The 18,395-nt window shown below is 34.8% G+C and overlaps 1 protein-coding gene across 3 annotated transcripts in view; it reads left to right on the top strand.

Moving 5' to 3' along the window:
* Positions 1 to 18,395, top strand: part of Dpy19l1 (dpy-19 like C-mannosyltransferase 1) — a 118,778-nt gene that overhangs the window by 92,461 nt on the left and 7,922 nt on the right. For all 3 annotated transcript variants that reach the window (XM_047561135.1, XM_047561134.1, XM_047561133.1), the window contains 7 exons: positions 2,277 to 2,378; positions 4,457 to 4,528; positions 6,429 to 6,478; positions 14,448 to 14,472; positions 15,240 to 15,359; positions 16,709 to 16,883; positions 17,667 to 17,766. In XM_047561135.1, coding sequence (XP_047417091.1) covers positions 2,277 to 2,378; positions 4,457 to 4,528; positions 6,429 to 6,478; positions 14,448 to 14,472; positions 15,240 to 15,359; positions 16,709 to 16,883; positions 17,667 to 17,766 — 644 coding nt within the window. The remainder of the gene's footprint in view (positions 1 to 2,276; positions 2,379 to 4,456; positions 4,529 to 6,428; positions 6,479 to 14,447; positions 14,473 to 15,239; positions 15,360 to 16,708; positions 16,884 to 17,666; positions 17,767 to 18,395) is intronic.

Genomic DNA, 18,395 nt, shown 5'->3' with positions numbered 1-18,395 from the left:
GTTTCATATATGTTAGCAAATGGTTCATGTATTTAAAAAAAATTATTCAATATAGTTGAATTAAAAAATTGCTGAAATTTTTGCATATGTGCATGTATGGGAAATGTTCTTTTTTGTATTTATTAACTTTTGGAAATTTATAAGTTCTTATTTTTCTAATGTGACATATAACATTATATGTATTTATTGGGTTCAACTTAATGTTTTGAAATTTATTTATATATTGATATATATATATAGTTAACTATGTATATATAGTTAACTAGATAACTAGGCTTAATCATTCTAATTATATGTGTGTGTGTATATATATATATATATATATACATATATATGTACATACACTATACATTATCACATCATTAGCATTTTTTATTATGAGAGCACTTAAAATCCCACCCTATTTGCATTTGTCAAAAGTATGAGTACTGTCATTAACCCTAGGCACCTTGCTGTAATACTTCTCGAATTCATTCCTCCTATTTAACTGTTGCTGTATGTTCTTTGAATAAACTTTGTCCTGCCACCCTACTCCCACATGTTCTCCCCAGCCTCTGGGAACTACTGTTATACTTCTGCAATACCAATTTTTTTAGATTCCCATATGAATGAGATCAAACTTGAGGGAAAAACTTACCTCTTTTGTTGTCACTGCCCTTATTTTCTGGTAAATGGTTTAAAACCAAAATTTTCCTATAAGTAGTATTTCTTTGTGTATTTTACAAATTGGTCATTTCCTGATTATCTTTTAATCTAAAAGGTAGTACATTTTATGTTATTTGGTTTCTAACTAAAAGGGTTTTTAAAGCTATTGTAGTTATTTTCTAGTTTTATTATATTAATGATCAGAAAAAAAATTATGTCAATTGTTTGGAATCATTGAAATAAATGGTATAAGAACATTTAAAAATTTTTTGCTATTTTAAAGGAAAATGCATATGAACTGTGAGGTTCATATTCTGTAGTGTTTGTGAGCCTATTAATTATATTATTCAAATTTTCTGTTAATTTTGTCTGCTTTTCTGTTCTAGGGACCAGGGTTTAACATTCCCAATGAATACTGTCAGCTTATCTGTTTCTTCCTATAACTTTGTCAATTTTTAAATATATTTTGACTTGACGGTTATTTCCAAATGTGTTAGTGATGTGTATAATTTTGCTTTGCTGTTCATTTTACTAACTCATAATGTTACTCACTGTCTCTTTCACATATTTTCGCCTGAATTTAGTTTTATGAGATACTACAATAGCTAACCTAGATTTCTTTGTTTCAGATTTATTGGGTTTATCTTCTTCTATTCTTCTGTTTTTGACTTTTCTACCTTTAAGTATATCTTTTATAGAAAGCATAATATTGGGTTTGTTTCCTTAATCCCAATTTCAACATCTGTCCTTTAGTGAATTTAAGCTCTTGTATATGTGGCAATCAACATTATACCAAGATACTTTTCTTCCATTATATTTGGGATTTGTTTCCTTTTACTATTTTAGGTGCTGTACGTCCTCCCTATTGATTTCTTAAACTTATCAGCATACATTTTTCCCCCAGCAAGACAAAGTGCTTTGAAATGCTTGTCACATTCCTGTGACGCTTCAGCTTCTACTTTCACTCTGTTCCTCTTCCTTCATGTTGATGTCATGTAGAATTTTAGGTTTGGTGTGTCTTAGTTATAACTACCTGTCTTTTCTTTGATGTTTGCTTTTTTAGACAATAATGAACTTAAACATTTGGCAATTGTTTGGTCTTCAAGCCCTAGTTTTCTCATTTATTAAGTGAAGATATTTCCACAACCCTTATCTTGCTTTTTGTGGTGGTTGTGAATGTGGCAGTTGTGAGAACACTGGTAATGTGAAGAATTACACTTAAGAGTTGGTCATTGGTCAAAAGGTGCTTTACTCCAGTGCATGCCCATTTTATTTTCTTCAGGTAGTCTTTTAAATCCCATTTCCAGAATTCAGAATTAATATTCCCCCTTCTTCACTCTGTAGCCTAGGTTCCTAAATGATGGATATAAGTCCAGGGAAACCCAGTAAGAAGCCTTTAGTACATTGATGAGAGTGGAAGGAGGGGCGGTGTTAGAGCTATCATTGATCAGCAAAAGAAGGGGCCACCGTGAGGTTGGAGGGAATAGCACTTTCCTTAACAAAAAAAGTCCAGTATGGGAACAGTGATGTCTATAATGCAGTGAAAACTATTTGTAGATACTGTTAAGATTAAAGTACATTATAACACTATTTGGCTTAATGTAATGATTCCTTACTTTATATCTTAATAGGCTCACATCGGCAACTTATTAACATCAAAATTCTTCAGTTACAAGGATTTTGATACTTTATTGTATACCTGTGCAGCAGAGTTTGACTTTATGGAAAAGGAGGTAAGATGTGATTTCTAGTTTTCTTTCAATGCATTTTTCATAAAGGGTGCCCTGTTATTTCCGATTCTGTATGTAGTTTTATCTTGGTTTAAAGGAAAACGAAAATCTGGCAGCTTACAGGAAGAGGTTTCTATTTACATTAGTACAGCTCCCTGAATTATATGGTCTGTTTTCATTTTGGTAATTTGGAAGTGTGCATTCAGACTAACCACAGTTTCTTGGATGAGTAAACACAGGGGCATTTTCAAGTTGTGTCATTTCAGAGACAGTACTCTCAAGCTTTTACATTTCCATTCATTTTGTGGTGATTTGAATGATCTCATTGCTTTTAAATGTCATTGAGCACAGGTTTTCATTCCAATGTTTCTCTTTCTAAAACTTTATTCATATGTTTAGAAGGAAACCAGAGAGTAGGTTAGTGTATTTGAGAAGGCTGCAATATTACTTAATGGTCTTGAACAAGTGGTTCTCATTCTTTGTCACTAGTTTCTAGTGGCACAGTACAAACAGATATTGTGAAGATAAAATGAGATGTTATAGGAAAGTACTTTTGGTATTTTAAATAAATACTATTTTTAAATATATTATAAGCTTGTTTGGTTCAACAAACATGTATAATTTGCCATTTAAAAACCAGCAATATGGCACTGATCTATTACATTTATTATCTGTGATACATTTTCCATTCAAGTTATATGTACGCATGCATTAAATTGACAGACAATATTTTATGGGCCTACTTATTTTCCCTGCAGTTCTACTATTATTCCATTGTCCTGAGTTCCAGATCAATGGACCATAGAGCAAATTTAACCACCAGCCATTCTGAGTTAAGGGTGTCTTGCAGATGTCCAGCTTACTCTAGTTGGCCTATCAGTCTTCATTTATTGTGTTTATGGTTTTGTGACATATAATGACTGATAAAAGATATATGAATGATAGCATTGAACCTTCTGAAAGAATCAAAAGAAACATATCTTGAAGACATTAAAATACATATTCACAGGAGATAAAGTCTCCTTCAAGGAAGTGGCAAAGGAAATAGAAGGTAAACTCCTCTTTCTCCACATCAGTGGAGCATTAGGATATGGTAGAAGTTCCTTAACATTATTGAAGGCATCATATGTGCCTCTACAACCTGAGAGTATTAATTGTTAGTTCTGTGATGATGCAGATTGTTTACCAAGGCATAGCAGACTTCAGTCAATTTAAAGCAAACAGAAAAGCTGTTGGCAGCATGCCATTCACCATCTCCATGGGTATCTGAATTCAGGGACTGTGCTTCTGAGACACAGTCCTGACGTGCCACTTCAAGAAGTGTGTCCTTTTTATGGTACATCCATGAGGTGGGGAGAAAGGACAATTTCAGCAAGTTATTCCCTAGTATGGTACTATACTAATGTGGAAAAATGTCTGAGATGTATAATGGAGTGAACAAAATGGTATGATCTTGTTTAAGTACAATAGTAACATACATAAAGTATAACAGATCAAAATTTTAACAGTGGTTTGGGGTGGGGAGATAATTGAGAAGTGTACAGGATTGTGATGTATAGAGGCCTTGTTATTAAAAACATTTTTGTAGATTTTTGCTAGTAAAGAAAATGTAAAAATATCTTTTTTTTCCCTTCATGAGTATTGGTCATATGTATATTTGTATGTGTGGGGGGAATGAATGAGTCAGGAATAAGATTGTGTGTACCCCCACAAAATGTTCAGGGAAACTTAATTCACTTAAAGGAGCTCTACTAACCTCAGATGAGTAGTAAGCTGGGCTCTCTAGTTCGAAAAGTAGCATGCAAAAAGTGAAAAACAATCTCTAGTCACATTCCACACTTACAAGTGTTTGGGAACTGTATTTTTAGTGTTTCCAACTCAACACTTTGGTGAAATTTGTTTCTATGGAAATGCACCTTCATTTCGATGATGAGAGTCAGTGGTAGATTGGACTTTTGATAGGTGAATGTTTGTATTTCTCTACTTATGCTTTTAGAAATTTACCTGCTACATTACTCGAGATATAATTTTGTTTGGTTAAACTACATTTTCATCTAATAAAGTATCTCTCTGAATTGCAGACTCCTCTGAGATATACAAAGACATTGTTGCTCCCAGCTGTACTTGTAGTATTTATTGCAATTGTTAGAAAGGTATGTCTGTTGCTTCAGATCTCTTTCTTACAATAAAACATTTACTTGTTTTTACATAACACTTGCATATATTTGGGTATTTAATAATCAGTGTTTTGTATTGATTTATTGGAACATTATTAATAGCCTTTGATAGAACGTTTACAAGTCTTATTATTTTGCTATCTGCTAGGATAACAGACATAGGAACAGGGTGACTCAAGTTTGACAGTCATATATTTTTGGAAGACATGATCAGAGAACATATTGACCCAGATACAACTTAGTTTTGCCTATGCAAATTATTACTGATTTGCTTTTAACTTGTATGTAATATTTTCCCCCAAATATTTAACATATACCTAAGTGATCTGTGTAGTGTTCAGCAACTCCTGAATTGTCTTTATTAGTAATCAAAAAGAAAAAATTGAGAATTAACAATGTACTGATGAATTAGATAATATGTGAAGGCTCCCAGGTTGACTTTGATAATGCAATTCTAAGCCCACATGTAAATCAAGCCAAAAAGGGTCCAGTCTTCAGGGAAGAGCAAGTATGATGCTCTCAACTTTTTTATAAGTTTGTAAATACTTTAACTCTGATTATATTAAGAGAATGAATTGAGATTAACCTGTGATCAGATAAAGAGATGGTTAGCCCTAAAGTTTTTTTGATTTGTAGCTGGTGATTTCTGTGTTAACCCAATGTCATATATTTGTTGAATATTATAGATTCATATCATATATTTAAACTGTGCTTTGTATGTTCTTAAAACATCTTTTACATGCACATTTCAATTGGTTATTGACAGCTCTCTGAGGTAGGCAGATATTACCATCCCCATTTGACAGATGCTAATTTGGAAGATTATTGTGTCCATTAAAATGTCAGGAAAGAACAAGATGGGCTCTGCACCTTTGCCCTCAGTAGACACTATGTAATATTCAACTTCGTATTCACTTTTCTTTCCTTTTCTGTTCTTGTTTGTTTGTACTCACTTTTTAATTTCAGTCAGGTAATAGTTCCCACTGTGTGCCATGCTTTGCACTTTGTATACTTAATGGTGGTGTGCACCTGGTAGATACTGAAAAAATATTGGACATTGACCATCCAGAATGTGTTCAAAAGACAATCACTTGGATGACTAGAGATGATAGAAACTATTAGATCAGGTTAGGGAAGCTGGGGTATTTGGTTAAAGAAGAAAAGATGCAAATAGAGGATAAAGATTTCCAAATATTTAAAAGTCTCCCATTTGAAAGTAAGATTATATTCTTTCTGGTTCCCTAAAATTATGGCCAGTTCCAGGAGGGAAGGACTTTAAACCAGAAATGATCTTGACTAATTAGGAAAGTGTTACAGATTCAGGCAGAAGCTAGATAGTATTGCCAAGGGCTGGAAACTGTTGGCAATGCTGTAGAAACATCCATATTGGGATAGGATTTTACATCAGATGACTTCCCAGTTACTACTAAGTACAACAGCACAGCAAGTGATTTTGGCTTTTGAATGCTATGTGATTATGTCTAAGCCAGTTCTCTAGTTTTGTATATGTGTAATTAAAGAAAGGTGATTGCCAACACCTTGGCATAATAGAAGCAACACCAAATGTTTATTTGAAGCTAGAAGATATGGTTTCAAGACCAGCAAAGCTTCTTAGTAGTTGTCCTCCTTTAGGGAGATCCTTCCTTCCAAGCCTCTTGCTTACTTATGAAAGGATAGTATAGCCTACCTAATAGGTATATTGAGTATTAGATATGATCACATATTACACAAATATGTCTGTATTGCTATAAATTAGTATTTTTGAGTGTTCTCTTATTTCCATACTTAACATTTTTAATTAAGAGTTTTAAAGTTCAGAAGCTGTAAATTTTTTCTTAAAATATCTTTGCTAAAGTATTTAAAAATCTATTTACAGATTATTAGTGATATGTGGAGCATCCTAGCTAAACAACAGACACATATAAGGTAAATATATTATAAAGAATTTTATGGGTTGGGGTTGTGGCTCAGTGGTAGAGTACTTACCTGACATGTGTGAGGCATTGGGTCAATCCTCAGTAGCACATAAAAATAAATAAAATAAAGCTGGCATGTCCATCTATAACTAAAAATATTTTCAAAAATGAATTTTGTTACCTGTTTTATTTATTTATTATTTACATTGTATTAATTTTATATTTGCATGTTGTGTACCCAGCATTTGGTAACTGATATTTTTTATTATTTTCATTCCTCTTCTTAGCCTTTCTCATTATTCCCTACTTGTGGAGAACACAGTATATCACTTACTTATCTCTCACAGCTCATCCAGTACAATCTTATAGTAGCCCTATGCATTATCTGTACTTGAAAGACATAGCTTCTTCAGTTAATCAGGGAAAATAAATTTTTCTGTTAAGTGTTTTTTAGACCAATGAACTGCTTTTTTTTTTTTTTTTTTTTTTTTTAAAGAAATGAGCAGGATAAGGATGGGGAAAAACATACCATGCACATGCACCCAGTAAAAAAGCAGGGGTCTCCATCCTCATATCAGATAAAGTAGACTTCAAACTTAGGTTAGTCAGAAGGGATGAAGAAGGACATTTCATACTGCTTAAGGGAAGCATAAAACAGCAAGATATAGCAATTATATTGATGCCCCAAACAATGGAGCATCGATGTATATCAAACAAACCCTTTTCAATTTTAAGAATCAAATAGACCAAAACACATTAACAGTGGGAGACTTTAACACACCGCTCTCACCACTAGATAAATCCTCCAAACAAAAACTGAACCAAGAAACTATAGAACTAAATAATGCAATCAATGATATAGACTTAATAGATATTTACAGAGTATTTCATCCATCATTGAGCAAATATACTTTCTTCTTAGCAGCTCATGGATCCTTCTCCAAAATAGACCATATGCTATGCCACAAAGAAGCCATTAGTAAATACAAAAAAATAGATACTACCCTGTATCCTATCAGACCATAATGGAATGCAATTAGAAATGAACGATAAAATAACAAACGAAAACTACTCCTGCACCTGGAGACTAAATATTATGCTATTGAATAATGCAATGATAACAGAAGATGTCAGGGAAGAAATAAAAAAATTCTTAGAGGTAAATGAGAACAATGACACAACATATCAAAATCTCTGGGACACTCTGAAAGCAGTAAGTAAAAGGAAAGTTCATTGCATTGGGCTCATACATTAAAAAAATAAAAAGTCAACGACTAAATGACCTAACATTACATCTCAAAGCCCTAGAAAAAGAAGAACAGATCAATACCAAAAATAGTAGAAGACAGGAAATAATTAAAATCAGAACTGAAATCAATGAAATTGAAACAAGAGAAACAATTCAAAAAATTGACAAAACAAAAATTTGGTTCTTTGAAAAAGTAAACAAAATTGATAAACCCCTAGCCACATTAATGAAGAGAAGGAAAGAGAAAACTCAAATTACTAGAATTTGTGATAAAAAAGGAAAGATCATGACAGACACCATTGAAATACATAATATTAATTAGAAGCTACTTTGAAAATCTATACTCCAACAAAATAGAAAATATCAAAGACGTTGACAAATTTTTAAAGACATATGATCCTCCCAAACTGAATCAGGAAGAGGTACACAATATAAACAGATCACTTTCAAGCACTGGAATAGAAGATGTCATCAAAAGCCTACCAATCAAGAAAAGCCCACGACCAGATGGATTCTCAGCCGAATTCTACAAGACCTTTAAAGAAGAACTGATACCAGTACTCCTTAAAGTATTCCAGGAAATTAAAAAGGAAGGAACCCTTCCAAATTCATTCTATGAGGCTAGTATCACTCTGATACCAAAACCAGGCAAAGACGCATTAAGGACCAATTAACCAATATCCCTGATGAACATAGATGCAAAAATCCTTAATAAAATACTGGCAAATCACATACAAAAATATATTTAAAAGATAGTGCACCATGATCAAGTGGGGTTTATCCCAGGGATGCAAGGTTGGTTCAACATCTGGAAATCAATAAATGTAATTCATCACATCAATAGGCGTAAAGTTAAGAATCACATGATTATTTCAATAGATGCTGAGAAAGTATTTGATAAAATACAGCACCCCTTCGTGCTTAAAACACTAGAAAAAATAGGAATAGTAGGAACATACCTCAACATTGTAAAGGCGATCTATGCTAAGCTCATGACCAACATCATTCTTGATGGAGAAAAACTGAAAGCATTCCCTCTAAAAACTGTAACAAGATAAGGATGCCCTCTTTCACCACTCTATTCAACATTGTTCTTGAAACACTTGCCAGAGCAATTAGATAGACCAAAGAAATTAAAGGGATACAAATAGGAAAAGAAGAACTAAAGCCGTCACTGTTTGCTGATGACATGATCCTATATTTAGAAGATCCAAAAAACTCCACTAGAAAACTTCTAGAACTAATAAATGAATTCAGCAAAGTAGTAGGATATAAAATCAACACTCACAAATCTAATGCATTTCTATTCATAAGTGATGAATCCTCTGAAAGAGAAATAGGAAAACCACTCCACAGTATCCTCAAAAAAATAAAATACTTGGGAATTAATCTAACAAAAGAGATGAAAGACCTCTACAGTGAAAACTATAGAACATTAAAGAAAGATATTGAAGAAAACTTTAGAAGATGGGAAGATCTCCCATGTTCTTGGATAGGCAGAATTAACATTGTCAAAAGGCTATTCTACCAAAGGCGCTATACAGATTCAATGCAATTCCAATTAAAATTCCAATGACATTCCTCATAGAAATAGAGAAAGCAATTATGAACTTCATCTGGAAGAATAAGAGACCTCAAATAGCCAAAGCAATTCTGAGTAGAAAAAGTGACACAGGAGGTATCACAATACCAGACATTAAACTATACTACAGAGCAATAGTAACAAAAACAGCATGGTATTGGCACCAAAATAGACAGGCAGACCAATGGTACAGAATAGAAGACCCAGAGAAAAAACCACATCAATACAGTCACCTCATACTAGCCAAAGGAGCCAAAAACATACAATGGAGAAAAGATAACCTGTTCAACAAATGGTGCTGGCAAAACTGGAAATTCATATGTAGTAAAATGAAATCAAACCTTTATCTCTCACCCTGCACAAAACTGAACTCAAAATGGATCAAGGACAGGAATTAGACCAAAGACCCTGCACCAAATAGAAGAAAAAGTAGGCCCAGATCTTCATCATGTTGGCTTAGGATCAGACTTCCTCAACAAGACTCCCAAAGCACAAGAAATCAAAGCAAGAATCAATAAACAGGATGAACTCAAACTTAAAAGCTTTTTCTCAGCAAAGGATACAATCAAGAATGTGAAGAGAGAGCCTACAGAGTGGGAGAAAATCTTCTCCACATGCACTTCAGATAAGAGTACTTATCTCCAAAATTTATAAAGAACTTACAAAACTTTACACCCAAAATACAAAGAACTCAATAAATAAATGGGCCAAGGAACTGGACAGACACTTTACAGAAAAAGACTTACAGGCAATTAAAAAATATATGAAAAAGTGTTTGACATCTGTAGTATTTAGAGAAATGCAAATTAAAACAACTCTAGGATATCATCTTACTCCAATTATCAAGAACACAAACAATAATAGATGTTGGCATGGATGTGGGAAAAAAGGCACACTTCTACATTGCTGGTGCATTTGCAAATTGGTACAGTCACTCTGGAAAGCAGTGTGGAGAATCCTCAGAAAACTTGGAATGGACCCACCTTTTGACCCAGTTATCCCACTCCTCGGTTTATACCCAAAGGACTTAAAATTGGCATACTACAGTAAGACAGCCATATCAATGTTTATAGCATCTCATTTCACAAGAGCTAGATTGTGGAACCAACCTAGATGCCCTTCAACAGATGAATGGATAAAGAAACTGTGGTATATATACACAATGGAATATTATTTAGCCATAAAGAAAAATAATAATATAGCATTTGCAATTTAAATAGATGGAATTGGAAAATATCATACTAAGTGAAATAAGCCAGTCCCAAAAAACCAAAGGCCAAATGTTTTCCCTGATAAGTGGAGAATGATATATAATGGGGGTGAGGGAGTGGGAAGGGAGAGAATGGGGGAACTTTAGATTATGTTGTAAGAATTGAGAGGGAGGGGGGTATGAAAAATGGTGGAATGAGACTGACATCATTACCCTATATACATATATGATTACACGAATGGTATGACTACGTCATGTACAACCATAGAAACAAAATGAGGTACCCTATTTGTGTATAATGAATCAAAATGCAGTCTGTAAAAAATTAGAAGATTAAAAAAAAAAAGAAATGAGCAGGATAATAAAAGACTGAATCCATACCTCACTTTTTACACAAAGTAAATATTCTAGGTAAAGTCAAGATTAAAATATAGTAAAACAAAAATAAACACAGAAATTAAGAGAATATATGTTTTTGCATAAAAGATTTATAGCATAATATTCAGTACATGCAAGAGGAAGAAGAAATAGGTGGGAGGGCAGTTTAGCAAACAACACAGTGGGCCTGGATTTTAGCCAGCAGGTCTGTCAATGTAAATGAATCATCTAGAAATGCAGTAATAAGGAAAAGATATGCTTAGTATGGTATCTATCATGTGCAATGTGAAAATATTTAAACAACCAGAATATGTATTAGGAAGGAATTGATTTAATTATGATCCAGTCATAGAGTGGAGTGTTGAGCCATCTTGATAAAAACACTTCCATCATATATCAGTACATTTAAAAATTGCCAAACAATATATATGTAGGACAATTATACTTTTATTTAAATATGAAGACTTTATATGTTTATTTGTTCATAGGAATGATCTGGAAGGATAAATCCACAACTGTTAAGACATGGGAATGGAAAAATGAGTGAAAGACATTTTAATTCTATTTTTATTCTTTTGTGCATTTGGGGGTGGGTAGAGATTATTAATTTTCTGTTGTCTGAATTTTCTTTTATAGCATGACTATACACAGCCTATTCCCTCACCTCATAATTTTTACCAACACAGTGCTAACTTGTTGCATGTACTTCTAAGGGGATCCTTGTGCTCATTTGAAAATAGTGCTGACTGTGCTCTTGCCTGAACCCGATGCATTTGAGTTGACGGGGGAAAGGAGGAAGGGTCTAGTGTGTATTGCCAGACTTTCTCTTCATCTGAGGTGAGGTTATTTCTGAAGAACTCAGGAAGAAGCTTATAAAGTTATGTCCTATAGTATACAGCTCTGAAAGAGGAAAGTGGAACTTTCACAGAAAAAAAAGAAAGTGTCCCTTTAAGGATAACTCAACTGTAGAAGTACAGAGAAACCACTGAACTTCCTGGGGTTTTCAATTCAAGTAGAGTTACAGCTCTTTTTTGGAAGGGAAATGGCATGTTGATATTTCATTTTGCATAAGTGTCAAAGGCATGTCATTATAAAAAGGTAAGGGGTAGGTGATACATTTTAATGATCAAGGCATTCATACCAGTGTTTCCTTCATTCAAAGACCTATGTGGCAAAGTAGAGTAGAGGCAGCATCATGTAGTGGAAAATGTATCAGCCCTGAAGCCAGCCAAAATATAGTCCTGGTCAACACTTGGTAGCTTTGGAACTTGGCTGTTTTGACTGTAAATTGGGATAATAAATGCATATTAACATTGTATTTGGTCAATAAGTAGAAACTGCTAATTTTTACTTGTCATGAAAGAATAAGGGACACTTTCCCTTCTTTATTTTTCCACATGCTGAGTTTGCTAATAATTTATCCATATTCTTGAAGTCGAATTCTCAAATCAGATTATGTGCTAGATACCTGAAACACATGTAGGGGTTCACTGATATATGTTTGTTCATTCACTCAAACAACATTGAGCTCTTAGTTCCAGACACTGTTCTAGGTCTTGGGAACAGATCAGTGATTAAGAAGAGAAGGTGTATATTGTCAGTTCCCACTTTTCTATCTCTGACTCAGACTTCTCTCCTAAACTCCAGATTTATACTTTCAACTGCCTTTTTGTCATCTCTCCTTGGGTATCTAGTGAGAATCTCAAATTATTTGGATACAACCCTGAATCTCTATTCTCCCTGATACCCATCTTATATGGTACCTCCATTCTACTGGTGGCTCAGCTCAGAAATCCTGTCTCATTCTTTTTTTTTAATTTAATTTTTTTGTTCTAATTTTTGACCCTGGTCTTTATCTCACTTTCATACCCAGTCCATCTGCAAATCTTGCCATTGTACCTTCAAAATTATATGCACACTTTGAGTACCACTGACCGCCTCCATTCTGGTCCATACCACACTTACCACCCCTGAATTGTTACCTCCTGACCTCCTTGCTGACTCCCTCCCTGTGCCCTTGCTGCCAAGGTCTGTTCTCTGTACAGCAGGCAAAAGCCTTTCAACAGAAGTCAAATTGTGTCACTACTCTCTTCAAGCACTTTTCCAAATCACTTGGAATAAATCAGAGCCTTCATCGTGGCCTCTAGAGCCCTGTGTCTTTTGGCCTCTCATCCACTGTGATCTCTCCTGTCACTCTCCTCTCATTTTCCTTTCCCTCTTCTCTCAACATGCTGACTTGGTGGTTAGCACATCAGAACCTCCCTGCCGTGGAGCTCTTGCATCGTTTTCCTCTCTCAGCCTGAAGTATTCTTTCTACAGGGTCTTCAGTGCTCCCTCTCTCAGCTCCTTTAGATGTCAGTAACTAGGTGATCAGACTGATTAATAGCCTGCCTTTCCAGGTACGTCATGCCCCCTGCATCTTTCACTCTGTTTCCTGTTCTCTGCAGCATTTGTCACTATGTGACGTGTATTTGCTTTTTGTTTGTTTCCTTTGACTTATATGTAAGCTCTGTGAGGGTAAAGATTTTTTTTTTCCCCTGTCTTATTACTCCTGTTTCCAGAGTGTTGAGTGCTCAATGAAATTGAATGGATGGATGAATGGATTGATTTGAACCCTGAACTCCTGAAGGATTCACTTTAGTAGAGACAGGTGATAATCCAGTATACCACTAATGAGAACTTTTTCTGTGTAGAAAAATAAGTCAGGGAAGGGGTATAGGAGTGCTCAGTGTGAGGACACTGGATGTAGGATAGCCAGAGGCCTCTCTCATGTTGTAAGGGGTGAATTAGTCTGTGGCAAGAGCACCAGAGGCAGCATGGGAAGAGCCAAGTAGGGCCAGCTTAGGAAGATCATGTGCAGTGTGGTGGGATTTGTGAGTTCACATTAATCTCAAAGGGTGCCCTCACAGGCTTTTAAGTCAGAGAGTGGCACAACCAGCTTACCATTTTAAAAGATTGCTTTTATTGCTGTGATGAGAATCAGTGGTGAAATAGGGAGAGATGTGGACAGGACTTATCAGCCTCTAATCATGAATCTTTCTATAGAAAGGAGGGCTGTCAAGAAAAGTTAAAGGTGGAATGTTGTGAATATTTGTATATTCTACAGCCAGTGCTGAGAAAATTCTAGTATGTGATTCCCCAACTTTCAATCGTCTCTATTGCAGCAGCAGAGTATGGGGGAAGCATGGGATCCACTTCCACTAGGGGTGGGAAGCAAGTGTGTGGGAATATGAAGCTGTAGAGTTCTTTTGCACTCCGTTTTGCTAGCATGTCACCAGTGAGGGATCTGGTACAGCACAACATGCTATTATTGTCATAATAAATACCCAAGTAGTCATAGATTCAGAATATAATACAACATTGTCATTTTAAAAAATAAACTGTCTTAAATGGTTATAATACTGGTTTTGGTAAATAACTTTTAGTTATTTTATTTACATATATGTGTCTTGGGGGAATACTATAGAAGTTGTAAAACTTATATTCATAAAATAAAAATGCAAATAAATGAAGTAAGTGCTTCGGTAATGCTTTAATAGCAGTACTTTTTTCTGTTTCAGAAAAAACCAGTTTGATCATGGAGAGGTAAAGACTTAACATTACTGATACTTACCTTTTTTTTTTTTTTTTTGGCAGAAGCTACTCACACTTATCTTAATGTTTATATATATATTTGATCTTCCTTTGTAGTTTTGGTTTCTTGGTTTGTTGGCAATTGTCATTAATCATCTTCAGAATAGCCCAGTACATGTTTCTATGAGAATGCTATATGCAGATTCATTGGCCATCATTTGTTGAAACAAGTAGGAAGTTCATTTGGTCTACTTGGATAATCCTCATAGTAATAGCAGTTGATTTCTGGAGCTCATTGAGACACAGTTGTGAGGTGTCTGTATGATTTGGTAACTACTTTTCCTCCCGCTCAGGTTATCCTGCAGCTTCAGTGACTGTGGTGGGCTGTTGCTGCAATCTCCTTTAGAGCCAGCCTGGCTTTCATGGCAGCTCAGGAGCAGTCATTTCTTTTACCACTCTCCTTGCCTTAGTCTGGTGGTAGCACCAAGGTAGAGTCAGAAATGTAAGCTTTATTAACAGCAGGCTTGACTTCACTGGAATTACAGAAGTATTGCCTTAGAGACTTTAAATTTTAAGCCTTCTACTGAAATGGTACAGTTCGAAAGTAAATCTTAAGGACTACTTTAGAAATTTCTGAAATGAAAACAGTATTAATCTTTGTTACAAAGGAAAAAGGATTCTTTTCTTTATATTCACCAGTTTCTTTATATTCACCAGTTTAACAGTATATTCTTAAACTTCAAGAATAGTAGGAGTAAATACATTTTTTTTCCTTTCAGCTGGTTTATCATGCATTGCAACTGTTAGCATATACAGCCCTTGGCATTTTGATTATGAGACTAAAACTCTTCTTGACACCACACATGTGTGTTATGGCTTCCTTGATCTGCTCTAGACAGGTAACATGGTCATAATGGTGGAGTTTTATCTACTATAATAATTTGACCCCAGTCTTGATTATCAAATGGCCCTAAAGTAATGTTGAGTTACCCATGGTTCTATAAGTCATTAAAGTTCTTTATGGTTTTATATTCATCTTTTTAAAGTATAAGGACTAACACTGATCACTGTATACTCTTCTAACTTCCAAAATAGTCCTTGGTACTATTTAACAGCACTAATCTGTGCAGGCTGAATTCATGAGGGATAAATACAGGTGTTGCCAGAAAGCAGGACTTAATTATAGAAATAATTATTTTACATTAATATCACAAAGAATTCTAATAATTAACTTCAAGTTATAAATTATATGTTCTTCAGTATCAAGCTTATTTTTTTATTTATTGACTGTACATTTCTTTTTCCATTCCTAATTTTCACTTTTTAAAATTTAGTTTAATCCATCCTTGATTATTTACTGCTTGTATTTCCTGGTGACTCTTCCCTTGCTCTTCATTCATTGATTTATGCTTCTGCATACTGTCACCTTCTCATCATTCAGCCAACCAAGGTGCAAAAGTAGCACCTCTCTCAAATGTAGCAAATATTTACTAAATTACAGGTGTCTAGGGATGAGAATATAGTAACAGACAGAAAAATAAAATACCCAAAATGTATAAATGACCTCAAGACGCTTGAGATCCAACCCTGCAGACATACAGAGAAATAATATTAAGGAGTGAAGAGTCAGAACAAAATGCTGATACTGAGTGTGTACTATCTGAGTTTGGAATAAATGACCAACTTCAAGTTTCCCCCATCAGAATGTTGGAACTGTGTTAGAGAGGCACCACTTACCCTAGTTTCTGACTTCTCTAGGCTGGGACAGGAAAGGAGGCTGGTTGGGTATTTTTTGTCTTCAAACCCATCTCACAATGTGACAAGTAATAGAGAGCCTTAGCCAGGCCTAGCTTCCTGGGACTGGGCCTCTTGTGTCACCTCTGCATAGGACCCTGAATTCACAAGAACCCTGCACTTGAGTTAATACTTGTTTTTGCTGTTTCTAACTACTTAATGATTTTGAACGAGGGCCTTGTAAATTGTGTAGCTGGTCCTGGCCCTTCCTGAATGTGGAGTATAGAAAGCTGGTTGAGAGAATAGCTTCTTAAGTCCTGTCCCACTTACCTAAAGCTAATGGTAGAATTCTTTTGATCCTGTGGATTTTGTCTCTGGGACCTTTCCTTAGGATATGTATTCCTAATTTGGGACTCTAACAGAAAGCATGTTCTTTTCTGGGAAGATCTTTTCCTTATTGGATACTTGCTGTTCTGTACTAACAATTATCAATGTATTCTTAATTTGGTTTTAGTTATTTGGATGGCTCTTTTGCAAAGTACATCCTGGTGCTGTTGTTTTTGCTGTATTAGCAGCAATGTCAATTCAAGGTTCAGCAAATCTTCAAACCCAGTGGAATATTGTAGGGGAGTTCAGCAATTTGCCACAGGAAGAACTTATAGAATGGATCAAATATAGCACCAAACCAGGTAAAAAGACATTTAGTGAGGGGTTTTCTCACAATTTCATAACTACTGCAAAATCCTACCCAAGTTATTTCCAGTGATTCATTGTTTCTAAGTAGTGCTGCTTCTAGTGAATCCAAAAAACCAGAAAGTGTCAGGTAGTAGGTATTAGTCCTGCTTATTAAATGATTTTCAGGGAAAATTTTAATGTTATACATATTTTCTTGGTATTTTATTCTGTTATTTTTCTATAAATTTGAATTTTTTTTTCAAATTTGATCCAAAGTTGTAAATGCCACATTTAAAATAATTTTATTGCACTTATTTTTTTTTTAAATAATTTTTAGTATTAGTCCTTTACATTCCTTCTTGAACTCATGGAGTGCAATCTTTTATTCATGTATTGAAAAGGAAACTATTGTTCTAGTATTGAATATCAAGTTATTTAATATGATTGAATAGTAAACCATCTTCCAGAATTCCTTGGTACTATAAAACTTTCCTAGTCAATTCGATACTTTTTCCCTAGAATCAAGTGAGATTTCTGAGACATTGAAAAAGAAAAGAAAAGAAATCCTCAATGATGAGGTGATAAAGCTCTGATTTCCAAGGAAAACAATTTATCCAAGCCTGATTGCTGACCTCTGATTACTCGGCCATATGACTTCATGCTTTCTGCCATTAAATCTTTAAGTAATGAATCTCCCTGGGCCTCAGCTCTCACCTGTGGGATAACTGAGTTGAACTAGAAGGAAACCCCTTCTCACACTTGCCAGTGTCCTCCTTGGGCCTTCTGCTTGTTTCCAGATGCGGTGTTTGCAGGTGCCATGCCCACTATGGCAAGTGTAAAGTTGTCTGCCCTTCGGCCAGTTGTGAACCATCCACATTATGAAGATGCGGGCTTAAGGTTAGTACCTCTCATGTTGTTTGAAAGAAATTTTCCATATGAATAGTGAGTGAGGAAACAAGCAAAATGAGGAGGGTTTCAAAATGGATACAGGAAACTGAGATTTATAGGATCCAGGAATGGAATGCTGAAATAAGACTGCTATGCTGGGGGAAAAAAAAAAAAAGAAAAAAGAAAGAAAAAACTGATAGGTTCCATAGGGCAGTAAAATTATAACCTGTGGAGTTGTCTTTTCCCCCAAGCAGAAAGAAAGAAATCGTATACCAATTGTCCACAGGTTAACAAGTTTCCAAAATATCCAAGTCCTTAGTCATTATCCTGCAGTTACCCCAGAAAATCACTGACTCCGTTTTTATTAAGGTTTTCTTCTTACAGGTCATTCTTCTTGAATTCTGAGGAGTCAGTTGAAATACAGTCTCATTCCAAGGGAGTTTTTTTCTGCTTTTCACCAATTTTGCGTGCTAGAGAATGTCTTGGGTGTTTTTGTTTTTGAAGACTTTTTTCCCCATAAATTACAACCTTGTGTTCTCTTAGAAGAGAAAATATATTTAAATTTGATGTAGAATCTTAAAGTAGGTAAAGCTATTTATTTCCTAAATGCTTACATGAATCCTATTAGTATATTATTT

Source organism: Sciurus carolinensis, chromosome 8 (assembly GCF_902686445.1).
Source record: "Sciurus carolinensis chromosome 8, mSciCar1.2, whole genome shotgun sequence".
NCBI classification, from domain to species: Eukaryota; Metazoa; Chordata; class Mammalia; order Rodentia; family Sciuridae; genus Sciurus; species Sciurus carolinensis.
The sequence above is the reverse complement of the archived record's forward strand: the minus strand, read 5'-3'. Positions and strand labels throughout refer to the sequence as shown.